We start from the raw sequence: 16109 nt of genomic DNA on the forward strand, positions 1-16109 counted from the left end.
TTGGCGTAGTCATACAAAGGATCATACATGAGAGTGCACATTCAAATAAAGGCACAATACAAGAACAATAAGTACGGATGTGTTCATAACATACGTGTGACTACATCCGAGGCAAATATAGGATCGATCTCACGATTAGTTCATCATGTTCAAAATATGGCACCAATAGACTCAATATTTCTCTAGCATGGTTTATTGTACTCATGTAGACAATCAATTGAGTGGCACATCGAATACACACCACCAAACAAGGCATAAGGAGATCTAGAATTCTATCCCGAGCATGGATACCCATGACACATGTATATACGCTCGTCACTTCATATATACATCACCGCCGCATGTAGCAAACAACATCAATTAGTAATAAAATTCCTTCAACTAAAGCTAGGCAAAACACTTACCTCATCCGACTAGTCCAAAGCTCCAAAAATGTATTTCCTTGAGAAATCACCTCTAACATGCTCGAATCTAGCTAATCATCAATCAAGGAAGTCAACTAATATAATAGGAAGTAATGTCAATCAATAAAGCCTCGATCTTTGAAGAATTCTCCAAAAGTCAACAAAGGTTAACCCCGTGCTCGCGTGCCCCAACCCAGAACTAATGCCAAAATCCGATGACCCATAACCTGCCGAGTCCAAATATATGATTAAATTCCAAAATCGAATCCAAATTGATACTCAAATCCTCAAAATACACTCTCTTAAAGTGCAAGTAAAATCCCAAATTTCATCTCAAGTCTGAATCACACTTTGACGTTCCAGATCACAACCAAACTACACACAAATTCCAATCAACGGAACAAAACCTATACAAGGTCTCACAACTAAAATAGGAGTCTGATAGCACTAAAGTCAACTTCCAGCGAAACCTACGAACCCTCCAATTTTTCAAATTGCCAACTTTCGGCAAATAGAGCTAAAACTTTCTAGGAACATACAAATTCGAATCCGAACATACGTGTACTGGAATCTTAAGGACAAAAATTATCATATGAACCTATTGGAATCATCAAATTACTATTTCGAGATCGTTTACTCAAAAGTCAAACATTGGTTAACTCTTCCTACTCAAAGCTTCCGAATTGAGAATTACTCTTCCAAATCAATCCCGAACTTCTTGAAAATCAAAACTAACTATCCACGCAAGCCGTAACACCTCATATGAAGCCACTCCAAGTCTCAAACTATCGAATGGAACGCCAACGCTCAAAATGACCGGTCGGATTGTTACATTACACCTTGATTTCCCTGTATTTTTTTGGTTCGTTCTTGCTTTGTTACGCATAAAGCGGAGTGCTGTTGCCTGTAGCGGTCCCTTCACTTGCATTAGTCTTAGATGGTTCCATGTGTAACTTGGGTACGCTCTTTTTCAGGAGTTGATAGGTTACTTCCTTCTACTATTATCAGATCCATGTCATTCTCGTTTAACTGCACATAATTTCTTGGTTATCGAAAAATGGGTATAATTTCTTTGACTGTTTCTTCAAGTATTCATACACATTAGTACTAGAACAAAAAAAAAACATTCTTGAGGTTCAGTTGTTATGGTGATGCTCTTCAACTTACTGCTAATATCATCATGAGGGCGTGCTGATCATTTACGTATTCCACCTTTCATTGTGTTTGGTCCAAAAGACACACATGGGTTGCTTTCTCCTAAATGATTCACTTATTAAAACCTTTGGGATGCAAATCCACAAAAGCGACCTGAAATGGACGAGGTAGTAAGATTATTAGAAGCAATCGATACCTGAAGATAAGCTGGTGGCTGTTTCTGCTTTGCTTCAATCAGGGGTCCATAATTTTCGTACATCACTTTTTATTCTCTTCGATGAAATTGTACGATTAATTAGAAGTATTGTGATAGTTCTTCAACCTCCGCATAGTTCTTCAACCTCCGCTTTGGGTTATTGGCATCTCCAACTAATGAATTTTAGGCTTTTAATTTGTATGCTACCTTCCATTTGTACAGTTCTTCTTGTAAAGAACTGTTCACATATATATGGTATTCCAGTGAATTGTTACTGTTGGATGTATCTTTTGCTTTGGAACCTTACTCGGAATAATCTTTGCTGATGCAAGAATGACAGCATGACAGTGTTAGATTATTATTTCAAAGTCGACGGGACCGAAAATATGCATATCTGTAAGTCCATCTTGTTGAGTAAGAATCAACTTCTAGATAATATTATTATTCTGAAATAAGGCATGTTATAGGTGTGTGACTTATCCTTCGGTAGCTTTCACTAACAAACAAGGTCATTGCAACTTATCCGAATTCAGGTCCTTTTTCTTTGTACATCTAATTCTTCAAATGAATTGACTATCACTTGATCATGCTCTTCAAGTACGGAGTTAGCTAAGTGATCTGTAAGTTCATTTCCTTCTTACGCATGATGTGCTTGCATCACCTAGACTTTACATCTTTATAGAAGGTCCTTTGCTTCCTTGATCAGCACTGCTATACTGGTTTTCAGCTTCCACCTATTACATTATTTAACATCAATGAATCAGTTTGCAATATGGAAGGTGAATAAACCTGGTGATGCACACAATAATTGATGGCTTCAGGGATGGCTATAGTTTCAGCAAACGCATGCTTCATTTCTCCAGCCTATGCATGAACTAGATTATCTCCGGATGAATCTCGCACACAAAATGCAAATTATCTCCTCCTCGAACTAGCTCTAGAGACCCCATCAGTTCCATTTTAACCAACCCATTAGAGGCAATTCCCGTAACACTTTGGTATGGCGTTCTCGCATAATTTTAGGCGTTCTATGGCATATAGTATGTTATTTTATTGTTAAATCATTGAATTATTATTTTTCGAAACTCTTTCTGAACCTAAAGCTGAGCTAACCGAAGATTCCGAATTAAGAAGTTTTAATAGGCTAAGGCACGTTTCTGATCGGAAATCGGGATGTCGCATTTCCTTAAAGTTGACTACTGCAAAAAAACTTGTACATGTACTTACTGCTTCACCACGTATGGCACAAACACAAGATCACCATATAGCCCATGTGCTGAAAACATATTACTTTATCAACATGTGAAAGCAGGAGATAAACTCAAAGAAGTCATTACAATTTTTCATATAACATGGTTGTTTGGAAAGGGTGATGGAGATTAAATTTTTTTTCCCAAGTAGAAGGTTAATGAGTAGTCTGGACCAAGTCAATGAAGATAGATTGGAAAAGAATCTACTTTGTTGAATTCTGCAGCTTTGGGAAAATTGGATCAACATAGGCATGATACATAGGATCAGCAAGCCAAAGTTCAGCAATGTAATGATGAGATGAGGCACGCCTATGAACTTCTTCAATAAGCCAGATGCTTGCTTCAGCTTTGCTAGGATGTATGATGGTATCTAATGGAACGTCATCATCGTTGGTGTTGAACCTCATTTGATCCCACTGCTTCATGTGGACATTGGTTAGGTAGTGCAGTGGTTGTCCATATAACTGTTTAATGGATGCGGCTAATCCCGCCCATGAGGTGAAAGGGATAACAGAGCCACGGTGTGTGGGAATAGGAACCAACTGCATGTACTCCTGGTACATTCTTGCTCTTCTTATCATTGAATCTGTAATGCAGAGCCTATAAGACTAGTTATACAGATATAATACATGAAATAACAGGTAAACTCTAATCTTGCACCGTGGTCAATTGTCTGGAAACTACAACAACAACAACCCAGTATAATCCCACTAATGGGGTCTGGGGAGGGTAGTGTGTACGCAAACCTTACCCCTACCCTGGGGTAGAGAGGCTGTTTCCGATAGACCCTCGGCTACCACTAGTCTGGAAACTAGTTTGAATTAAGAATTCAACATAAACTATGTAAAACGATGTTCATACTAAAAAAGAAAAAGAAAAAGCAAAAGTAACTCCTTCGAGCATTAGTACTATTATCAAAGAGACCTCTCAATGCTCATTCACATTAGAAAAGATAAACTGAATATAGATTTATGGACGAGATTTTCCTGGGAATCAAACAGAAGCTACTTGTAGCCAAAGATCAGTCAACTTGTACATATGGATAGGAAGCAACACAGATATACTTCTTTTCGTCAAATTTCAATAAGGTTAAAAATTGACATGGAAGGGTATCTTCTAACCCTTTCACATCTAATCTTCTCGTTTTTTACTAACCAGAGGAGAAACAATCCGTACAGCTTCTTTTACTTCTTCTCCACCAGCTCTGGTATAATGTGAACCTATGCTTTAGTTATGCAACTATTAGTTTATACACCCTATTTGGTATTATCCTATGCATAACAAATGCATAGGAAACCATGGTATTAACAATGCAATGGGTTTTAATGCATGCATTAGCTTAGTTAAAGACAAAATTGCCCTTCAAAATTTATGCTTGATTAAAATATGTTATTATATTAATGCAAGTTTGATATAAAGTTTGATACTGAAATTGCTCCCGCTATTTATATCTATACTCCGCCAATTTCTTCATTGTAAATTTATAAATCTGTACTCTACTACTACGTACTGGAATGCACTTGAAATCAACTCATTTTCCTTTTATTGTTTTAGTTCAAACTTTCTTTGCCTAATAATCTAAGAAAGTGGGAAATAAAATTATATTCCTAGTAGATAAATAAATACTTAGCACATTTTCTTTTTTATAAATAAATATTCAGTTCTATACTACAATATAGGTAGACAAATCAAATAATTTTTTTTAAACCTTTTTCATATAAAAACATTCCTCAACATATGTTTCTTTTAAGAAGATAAAGTGATGGACTAGTTATGTGGGTATTTTTGTAGACAAATAATTCTTTTAGAAATTGTGCAATGCTTTAATACATTAAACCAAACAATGAATAAGAAATATGTCAGCATAACTAATATCAGCATTAATAATACACCATATTCAGCATTATTCTTATGCACCCTACCAAACGACCCCTTAGTGTTTCATGATCCATTTATTGGAGAAGAAAAAAGGAATACAAGCAAACATCTAGAGTTTGTCCAGATGCAGAATTTGCACTTTCATTTTATGAAAACCTCCTAATTCTACAATCATTTTTACTTTGTTTTGATTTCCCAAGGTTGCAGAAAACTTGCTTGAAAAAGAGAAACATTATCATCATTTTCAGCCCCAAGACAAAGTTAATGCTCCATTATTCTTAAAGCCCATACAGATCCAGAACCAAGAAAAAGAAAAGAATGAAGAGGAAACAGGAAGAATCTACGCGCATTGTGCAATTGGAAGCAAAATGATGAGATAAGAGATGGGAAAAGTGGGAGGAGCTCAGATGTCTTTGTGCACACTCAAAGAGCAGGCTTTCTTGTTGCTGGTGGTTGTGTTCTGGACATAAGCTGGAGAAAAAGGGATAAAAACACCAGATGGGAGAGGATAAGCGACAGGAGAAACATGAAAACTAGGAGTTTTATTCAGCAGGTAGATTCATCAATGAGGTGATGGTGTTAGTCCACAGGTTTTCCTTCCTTTTCTTTATTGGTGAGATTTTCCTTCCTTTTCTTTTGCAAGCATTTTGCTCAAAGGGTTGAAGAGAGAAAATGTTTTTCTTTGATCAATAAGGATAAAAAAATATTTGTCCTTGTTCACTAATAAATTGACTAATTAAACTCATGTTTCCATAGTCAATTTGATCCACATTGAATACGGGACACAAACACCTACAAGAAGATCTCTTGAATTTATGTAAAGGCCGCTTGGATTTATCCATGGTTTGTTTGTTTAATTTATTCCTTTGAGAGATAGAGGAAGTTCATATCATCAAAATCTATGGAAGCATTGGTTTATGCATTCCTGTTCTCGACTCTACTCTAGGGATAAATTTTTCTATCTTTTTTTGAGAATTATCAAGAATTCCAACTAAGAAGGTGAAATGATTTTCTATTAACTCAGTTTAAGTACTAAGCCTCCTGATCAGTACTTCAACTAGTCTCCATGTTCCTCAAATGAATCTCACCAAAAATGGGAAGTACTAATTGCTCTTTCCAAAATGCTTTGTTTATCAAAACCTATTAGCGTAAATTCTCCTTTTATTCAACAGAAGTGTTCTCCCTCCTTCATTTTTTTCCTCAAGAAAGAAGAATATTTTATGAATTTAGATCTAGATAGACTTTTCAGTTTAAATGCTTGCTTCTGTAAATGCTAAATACTGGTAGTATTGTCTTCAAGTGGCTACTCTCTATGGCACCCTTGAGGGCATCTCCAACCCTCCCCCACTTCTCCAAAATGCAGTCCTCTTTTGCCAAAATGTGGCTCCAATGCTCCCTATTTTTGACTGCAAAATGGGGGTTGAATAGTGTTACTCCAAATTTGGAGTGATACTATTCATCTCCTCCATTACTATTCATCCTTACTTTATTATTATTTTTATTATTTAACTCTTTTAATTTATCTCTTTATATATACCTAATTATGTTTATGTAATATCTTTATAATATTAATTTTACATCTTAACTTTGACGTAAAATTTTGATAAATTAATTTTCGTGCATTTATTATTTTATGTAAAATTGTAAGTTAATTTTATTATAAGTTATTTTTAGGTAAATTAATTTCATTTATGGGAGCATACTAAAGGTGGAAGTTGAATATTTATGTAATATTTAATCTGAATTTTACCATAATGTAATATGTATTTAATTAACTTGTATCTCAATTATTTCACTTTTATTTGAATTATCCATTAATATATATAATCTATAATATTTGCTTACAAATTATATTATTTAAAAATTTATGGTATAAAATAATTTTATATTAAATTATATGTGATGAATATGTAAAAAAGAAAAAAAGATAGAATTTCTTTAATAGAAATAAGAAAATAAAATTTAAATAAAAGATAATAATATAATATTGAAGAGAGAGAGAAATATAAAATGGAATATTCTTTTTTAGAGTAAAAAATGGAGTAATGGTTAGAATAACTTTATTCCATTTTGGAGCTTACTCCATTTTGGAGGAGAAAATGGAGGCAAGGGTTGGAGATGGCCCAAGAAACCAAAATTAATCTGGCTTCAAGGCTAAGAATGAGAAAGCAGAAATTTTGAAATAAAATTTTACTCAACAGATTCATGTCTAAAAGATTATGTATCAAGTTTGATTAGACAAGTTTTATAATGTTTCATTATGAAAGTTCCACTTTGCACATTCTTTTTGATAGCCGCTTTTGCACATTTTGTTATCAGAGCCAATACCATATTTAGGATGGGAAATGAAATTCTTTACAAAGAATATTATTCAAATCACTTCTATCTGGATGCTCTTAGATTACATTATCAAACAAGTGGAACTGACAATGTTATCAGATCTTATACGTTAAATTGCATAAAGGCTTTGTATAAAAAGTTCATCTGAAGATCCTGTGTGGCTGAACTTGATACGAACCAAGGAACACTACTTACACAAGTACACATCAAGCCTCACGACCTTTCACTAGATCACAAGCAAGAGAACTAAGGGACTTACAAATCTTTACAAAGAAGTGGGATGTCTTGGAGATCAAGTTGGAAGCTCGTTGAAGACTTACAATGTCTTATATGTTTTGCCTAAAGAGGAGGAGTTGAAAGAAGACCATTTGGAGCCTCAAATTATTTTCTTTTAAGTGTATTTATCTTAGGCCTTCTTCAAGGATAATTTTGTCTTTCATTGACCCTATTCAAACCTAGTGTAAAAGAATAATGATGAGGGTTATTTCCTCTTTAGCTTATTTTGCATATTGATGATGGTTTCTAAGGAGCTATGGCTTCCAACTTGTTGATCTAGACTTCCAAGGTGTATTCACAAGGGGAATCATTCCTCTTGAGGGTAATCCTATAGTTTTAGGTTCACTTTGTTTGTAGTTGATAGGTAATTGATTCTTATCAATTGCTTCTGCTTCTCAATTACTTCTTTGTTGGGTCTAATCAAAAATTTATTGCTTGCCTTTATTTTGTTGTTTTTCCACATTAAAATTCCTACCTGAACTCCATTACAGAATTTTATACTAACACCAAAAACTACTAGATAAACTGCCTGATAAATGTTATATTAATTTAACAGATTCCTTCCAGGCATTATGCTACCATCTTTACTTGTGCATGAACTGCTTTCTAAATTCTAATCACACTTGAGCAACCGACAGTTTGATGTGAGAAATGTTGGCCCAAATAACCTAAATTCCTAGCTCCGTCTTTGATTCTTGAGTTCCCGTACTAAAAGAGGACGCAAGCTTGCGTAAATAAAAGAAACATGAAACACTATACCAACAGCCTAACTAGATCCTCATGTATTGAACAAAAACGTAAGTATCTCTACCTACAACATACCTCAAACTTAATCAAGAGACGAGGTTTCTCCTTTTTCCAGTTTTTCACAGTGATAAAGCAACTGGAGTGTTTTTCCGCTAAGGGAACATATGCAGACACTTCTAGTAGATTGAGAAACAAGACTCTACTCGACAATTATGTGAATTATGACACAGAATTTCAGTACCTTCAGAAATAAGTTCGTTAACAGGTTGACCAGTGGTGATATAATTTTTCAGCTGTTTGTTTTCTGTTTTGCGATCATCTGTATCAGAGGAAGATGAGTCGCCCGATGAGATATCCACCTGCTCACCAAATGGCGCTGCTCTCTCCATATCTGTAAAATTGCAGTCATTTGGAGAAAATAAAAACATGCTAGCAGCTTCAACATTTGAAAACTTTGATGAAACTATTTAACTTTAATTTGACGACTCATCTTGGGACGAATGAGTTTAAAAGTCAGTGTGTACTCCCAAGTCCTATAAAGGAAATAAAAAAATGAAGGTAGAATATGAGTTATTTGATTTGATCCCATATACAAGTAAGAGAATAAGAAAATATTTAAATCAAGACAGCTCATCAATGAACTGAATGAGCAACTGGCAGAAAGCCATACAATTCTAATAGACCACTATTTTGATTTCTATACGTAAAATCCTAGTGTAGAGTCTAATATCCAACAGTTAAAAGTTCATCACGGTTAGCAGATTCAACAAAATTCATGCAATGCTCAGATCATTCCTTTTCTCTGCATATATGCTTAATTCATCATAAACTGCATGCTAAAATTAAGAATAGTACGAACTGAAACCCACTCTAACAAGGGCCCATTCTCTAATAATCAAGAATCTTGCCCATTCTCTAATAATGAAGAATCTTCATAGACAATTAAATTAATAATTATTAGATATATTAGCTTCCAAGTTCGATTGGATAGACATATTTGGATAAGAGGATACCTTCAAAATTGTTTTTTCTATGGACTTAACTTACACTATCAATCTAAATAACTTGTTATACCTGGTAATCTGTCTTGTTTTTCAAGTTTACTAATTGCCGTTTTATGTCTAGTTACATGTAATTATCTGTTAGGTACCTGATAGAGTAAAATGTGTATACAAGATAAACTTTTTTTCTAAAGATATTCCTTTTTTTGGGGGTAAAATAATTAGATTTGAATTGGTTCGAAACTAAAATCCAATGTTCAAATATTAAGGATTCCATAAATGACTTTCTCCCTAATTGAAACCCACAATATCATGATAAATTGTTCATCCTTTTATCTTCTACTAGTCTCAGGGTACGTGCTTTTGCGCGTGTACCCCATATTAATGAGTAGATAATTTCAATAAAATATTGTTGAGTTGTCCCACATCGGTGGGATTTGAGGTCCTTGGTCTCCTTATATGGTTTTGGTCAATCCTCACCTCATAAGCTAGCTTTTGGGTTGAGTGCCCAAGGTCCATTTATCATGGTATCAGAGTCAGGCTCATCCCAATTATTGTTACCGATGTTGGGCCCCCATTTATGTTGTCCACGCTCCAGTTTGCAGGCCTGGGCGTGAGGGGAGTGTTGAGTTGTCCCACATCGGTGGGATTTGAGGTCTTTGGTCTCCTTATATGGTATTGGGCAATTCTCACCTCATAAACTAGCTTTTGGTGTTAGAGTTAAGTCCAAGGTCCATTTATCAAATATATTAAACAATGTATTTGATAAATACTGATCTCATTTAGGTAACTTAATAAAAGAAGAAATTCTGCTCTACGGAAGTCCTCAAATGCCTTATTTTGATTTTTGAGTATTTTTGAGGATATTTACCTAAAAATAAACAGGTAATACAAAAATACTTTTATCACGATTCTTCAAAGATTTACCTGAAATTTCTTGTTCATGTCCACTATGGTTTCCATCATTTAACTTTGTTGCATTTGATTCAATATATTTGTTCATCCTCCGAATGGCATAAGCAACTTTGCGTTGGTCTACAAAAAGAAAATAATTTTTTTGATGAAGTATGAGATAATATTAAAAGCATGTCGAAGACGCAAAATAGAGCAATGTACAGGTTATAAAACAAAAGAGAGTTTGCTAGCCCTATTATAGATAATCTTATGCTACGGATTGGGAGCTAACAAAATCCAAAAATGATTCAGGTGAGCTACCAGGGGAGCGATACTCCAGCTACATAACAAAATAAAACAATTAGCCTTAAGGGATAAGGGAGTAAGTTGGAGTTGATAATCCATCAAAACACCTTCTATTCATTTCTGTCCAAAATTTAATTTAATTACCACAATTAACAATATCTTAAAGAACATAATGTGTTAGTTAAAAGTAATTCTACCTTGTTGTGTCATATGTATTTGATGAATAATGGAAAATATCTTGCGCCTGCGGCATGCAAAAAACTTGTTAATATCGCATTCAAATTGAATTAGACACATTCAGCCAAATTAGAAACATATACTGAGTAAAAATTCTAAACTAAATATTAAATGCTAAGTCAGAAAATGTTGCTCCTTAATATGAAACAAAATCAAAATTTAACCAATCAGTAAGTATCAAGAACAAAAAAATAAATTGGAGCTTATAGTATTAAGAGAATGTTACACCACTAATCATTTACAATTTTTAGTTTTTTATGAGTTATTGAGTCGTCATCACTCCTTACCCGATGGTTTGTGGTGTAGTTGTTGTTTTTGGATTGTTGGTGTGTTTTCCTTCTTTTCCAAAATGATTTATATAAGGTAAAATTTTATTTTTAAAGTCCTAAATATTAGGGCTTCATACCTAGTTAAGATAAGGAATGATTTAGTAAGAAAAACTTTAGTTGTTTATAAATGGAGTAACAATTTTGTCTAATGTGCAATCCATCTTTAAAGGGTAAAAAAGTCAATAACATTTCGCACATGGTTTTCGTGCTTTTTATAAATGTGGGGAAATAATATACTTGGTTAAAATATTTTGGAAAGTATTTTCTGTGGGAAAACAAGTTACTCTTCCTTATGGAGTAGTAAAAACAAGTTCCATAAGTGGCATTCCACACTAATTGTCACCTCCCCATCCCCCAACACCAAAAAACCCCACCCTACTCCCATAGTGTTTGCCCCGTGCTCGTGCGGCACTATTGTCTACTTACTTACCAAACACAAAGATATAAGTAAGTGTTTACCCTTAAACTGGATAACAATTAAATTTATAGTGTGGTTCTAAGGACACGTGATTTCACTTAATACCAATTGATAAATATAAAGATTAATAACAGAAATGAACTATAAAGTAAAGCAAACCAGTGTTAGAATGGAACTCAACCCTCGAGTTTGGATACCCTCGAACTGGTTGATGTAAGAACAATTAAAATATAACAAGCTGATGAACAAGAGTATAAACGAGAAAGAGAATTATATTGCTTTGATATCTGTGAACAATGTGTGTTACAGATAATTAGAACCCCCTTTAAATAGTAGAGAAATTCCACTTATGGTATAATTCTAATTATAGAAGAAAATCCCATGATTAGCTAATTAACCGTTTCTGATTTGATCTGTTTCGAGATTTACGCCATGATCCTCGACCAGTCACGGATATCTCGCCTTTCTGTTATTGTGCTATCTTCGATCTTGCTCGATGCCAGTCTCATTTGGCTTCGATCGCTACTAGCCTCGATCTCGACAGGTACCTCGATTCTGAGCTCGGTACCTTATCCTCGTGATTTAATCTATTCCGTTACGAGGCCATCCTTCGATGCAACCTTCCGGTCTCGGTCAAATAGTAAAATCGGTGGGCTCTGTTTTAACCGTATACGGTAAGAAACACACATATTCTAGAAAAATATATTTTCCATCATACCAAACACGCCCTTTATGTTTTTTTCCTTTTCCGTTGTCGGTTAGATTCTTCATACGGAAAAAAAATTATCAAATAGTAGGTGTTATGATTGAAAAGAATATCACAAGCTCATTAAACTTATTAACTACAACTTATTCTAAAATAAAACAAATATCTAGTAAGACTATAAACGAACATTATGGTGCGATTCACTAAAATTTATGGATTGCCATTAAAATTCCATTGCAGAAAGGGATAAGGTTTTTTGCTAACTAAGACACATAGAAATGGATTATAAAGACAAAGCACGCAAGAGAATAAATTTACCAAATTCCGTTAGCGGCAGAGTGATTATGAGCAGCTTAATTAGCGGCAGAGAAGAGGAACTTTAGCGACCTGGTAAACAAAATCTTTTGAAAAACTGTTGTTTGATGCACTATACAAAGGTTTACTCTGTAACCAAAAGGGTTTAATTTATTTAAAGGGGGGATCCAATTATATTATGGGTTATATTTATGGGTCTGGGTTTTAAAATGAACCCATTAGGTCTTGTTTAAATGGCCTCCACATGTCCGTCCGTTAAAAGTAAAATTCGTGCTGGGTGTACCTCAATAAATCTGGTATTTAATTTTTGTCAAGTATCTTTTAACTTTGTTGTATAGGTCAAAATCTGTCTTTAGATTATTTAAATCAAGATAATACTAAAAAAAAAAATTTCAAGTCATCATTTGTCGAGATGGCCCAAGAAGCAGCAAAGTCTGTGGTCGAAGTGTCAACAAGAGTCGTAGTTGAGGTGCCAACAAAGAACGAGATCGAGATCGAATACCATTGACTGAGTTGTAACGACTAGTTTTCAAGATAGGACATTAAAGAAAATATTCTAGTGGATATTCTCTGCACTTGTACTTTTAGGGTTTCTTAGGAATATGTCCCATATAAATAGAAAAAGAGACAATGATATGGGCATGTGATATTCATTTGTAAAGAACACACTTTGACTAAAAGATTCATCTCTCTCTCTTGCTAAGATACAAACACCACCTCTTCACTACGATTCTTGTCCATACTTTTCCATCAGATCCGAGAATAACTCGAATATTCAAGGATTTGTCCATCATTCATCATTGTCAGGAGGAACCTCCGCCTATTCCAGCCTTTATTGGGTGAATCATTCCTCTTATTTACTTAAATGTCATTTATTGCTACTCATTATTATATTATTGAATGTTATATTATTGCTGTTGACTTCTAGAACATTTATTACATATTATTGCCTTCGTTCGAACAGACTCACATGACATTTATTATTTTTTTAACAACCCTATCTAAGGATATTATTGTTAGCTAAGATTAACCCTTGTTCACATAGATTTAATTATTTGAACCAAGATCTATATTTTTTTGTCAAACAATTTGGCGCCGTCTGTGGGAATTTCTTAGTTAAACTTTTAGTTTCCTCTAGATCTACAACTAGCACAGGTCACTAACGTAAAAAAAAAAAAAAAAACAAGACCTCCTTTCTTTGTGTACACAAAATCCTACATGGCAGGTAACCGAGAAAAAAGGACAAGAATAACGAGTGACCTCCCAACCAACCTCATGAATGCCATCAACAAAAGTTGTGAAACGGCAGATGAGGACACGACGCCCAACGCATCCCCCAGGCGAGATGGGTCACCGCCCCCACACTACAGCATAACAAAACCTCGTGGTAAATGAGCCTCCACGTCTGCAGAGGAAGGGACACCCACAACTGTAAAAAAAAAATACTCCTCTAGGCGTGGCTAACTAACACGCTAACAAGCGTCCTTAGCAAGACCGCTCCAGGAACGACTTCAGAAACCGCAAGGACTTGCACGATCTAGCAAACAGATGAGTAGTGCAACCAACCCCTCCCTCCAGCGGCATGTATGACTTACAATGTCATCGATAGTGCAGGTGACAACGCCCTAGCCACCATTCTAAAAAAGATGGATGAAATGAAAAATGAAAACAAGGCGCTCCGAGACTAGATGAAAGAGCATCAAGAACGGGTTGATAAGATACCAGGCGCTCCTAAGCTGCTGCCGAAAAGGGACGCCGGCCGGTTCGTGAGTAACAGTACAATGACGATGCAGCCCCGCATGCCATACCAAAGACCTTCAAAATGCCAGTGTATTGTGATGTTTCTCGGATCGGTATTGGATGTATTTTGATGTAGGAGGGTAGAGTGATTGCTTATGCTTCGCGTCAGTTGAAGCCTCATGAGAAGAACTACCCTGTCTATGATTTGGAGTTAGATGTCATCGTTCATGCATTGAAGATTTGGAGGCATTATCTCTACGATGTGTCTTGTAAGGTATTAACAGATCATCGGAATCTCCAGCATTTGTTCAAATAGAAGGATCTAAATTTGAGGCAGCGGAGATGGTTGGAGCTTCTAAAGGGCAATGATATCACTATTCTGTATCATTTCAGGAAGGCCAATGTGGTGGCCGATACCTTGAGTAGAAAGGCGATGAGTATGGGTAACCTTGCGTTCATTCCTGTTAGTGTGAGACCTCTTGCAGTTGATGTTCAGGCCTTGCCAACCAGCTCGTGAGATTAGATGTTTCGAAGCCCAACTGGGTTCTATCTTGTGTGGTATCTCGGTCTTCCTTATACGATCGCATCAGAGAGCGCCAGTATGATGATTCCCATTTGCTTGTCCTTAAGAACACGGTTCTGCACGGTGATTCCAGAGATGTTACCATTGGAAATGATGGGGTATTGAGGATGCATGGTCGGATTTGTGTGCCTAATGTGGATGGGCTACGTGAGTTGATTCTTGAGGAGGCCCATAGTTCGCAGTATTACATTCATCCGGGTGCCGCGAAGACGTATTAGGACTTGAGGAAGCATTATTGGTGGAGGAGAATGAAGAAGGATATAGTAGGGTTTGTAGCTCGGTGCCTCAACTGTCAGCAGGTAAAGTATGAGCATCAAAGTCCAGGCGGATTGCTTCAGAGGTTAGAGATTCCAGAGTGGATATGGGAGCAGATCACCATGGATTTTGTAGTTGGGCTCCCACGGACTTTGAGGATGTTCGATGTTATTTAGGTGATTATGGATTGGCTGACCAAGTCCGTGCACTACACTCCAGTGGGGACTACTTATTCTTCGGAGCGGTTGGCTGAGATTTACATCCGAGAGATTGTTCGCCTCCACGGCGTGCTAGTGTCCATCATTTCAGATCGAGGCACACAGTTTACATCGCAGTTTTGGAGGGCCGTACAACGAGAGTTGGGTACCCAAGTTGAGTTGAGCATAACGTTTCACCCTCAGATGGACGGACAGTCTGAGCGCACTATTCAGTTATTGGAGGTTCATGGGATCATTTTCTGCTACTCGTGGAGTTTGCCTACAACAACAGCTACCAGCCGAGCATTCAGATGGCTCCGTATGAGGCTTTGTATGGGAGACGATGTAGATCTCCGGTGGGTTGGTTTGAGCTGGGTGAGGCTAGGCTATTGGGTACTGACATGGTCCAAGATGCTTTGGACAAGGTTAAGATGATTCAGGAGCGGCTTCGTACGGCGCAGTCTAGACAGAAGAGTTATGCCGACAGAAAAGTTCGTGATGTTACTTACATGGTCGGGGACAAGGTACTTCTCAAGGTCTCACCCATGAAGGGTGTTGTGAGATTCAGAAAGAAGGGCAAGTTGAGCCCTCGGTATATTGGGTCGTTTGAGGTACTTTAGTGGATTGGAAAGGTGGCTTACAAGCTTGCCTTGCCACCTAGTTTGTCGAGTGTGCATCCAGTATTTCATGTTTCTATGCTCCGAAAGTATGTCAGTGATTTGTCTCATGTTTTGGATTACAACACAGTTCAGTTGGATGGTGATCTGACTTATGATGTGGAGCCGGTGGCCATTTTGGATCGGCAGGTTCGAAAGTTGAGGTCAAAGGACATAACTTCAGTAAAGTTGCAGTGGAGAGGTCATAAAGTCGAGGAGGCTACTT

The 16109-nt window shown here is 36.2% G+C and overlaps 1 protein-coding gene and 1 pseudogene across 1 annotated transcript; one reads left to right on the forward strand and one right to left on the reverse strand.

The window, feature by feature from the left end:
* LOC107775801 (serine/threonine-protein kinase 54-like) overlaps nucleotides 1-3503 on the forward strand; it is a 118424-nt pseudogene extending 114921 nt beyond the window's left edge.
* Nucleotides 3030-12628, reverse strand: LOC107775798 (protein RDM1). Its single transcript, XM_016595578.2, has 5 exons — nucleotides 12456-12628; nucleotides 10645-10691; nucleotides 10175-10282; nucleotides 8488-8637; nucleotides 3030-3591 (listed from the first exon to the last, which is right to left on the reverse strand). The coding sequence occupies exons 2-5, from the start codon at nucleotides 10655-10657 to the stop codon at nucleotides 3209-3211; spliced, it is 654 nt and encodes a 217-aa protein (XP_016451064.1). The 5' UTR covers nucleotides 10658-10691; nucleotides 12456-12628; the 3' UTR covers nucleotides 3030-3208.
* Nucleotides 12629-16109: the final 3481 nt, after the last annotated feature.

The sequence above is a fragment of the Nicotiana tabacum genome, chromosome 23 (genome assembly GCF_000715075.1).
Source record: "Nicotiana tabacum cultivar K326 chromosome 23, ASM71507v2, whole genome shotgun sequence".
Classification (NCBI taxonomy): Eukaryota; Viridiplantae; Streptophyta; class Magnoliopsida; order Solanales; family Solanaceae; genus Nicotiana; species Nicotiana tabacum.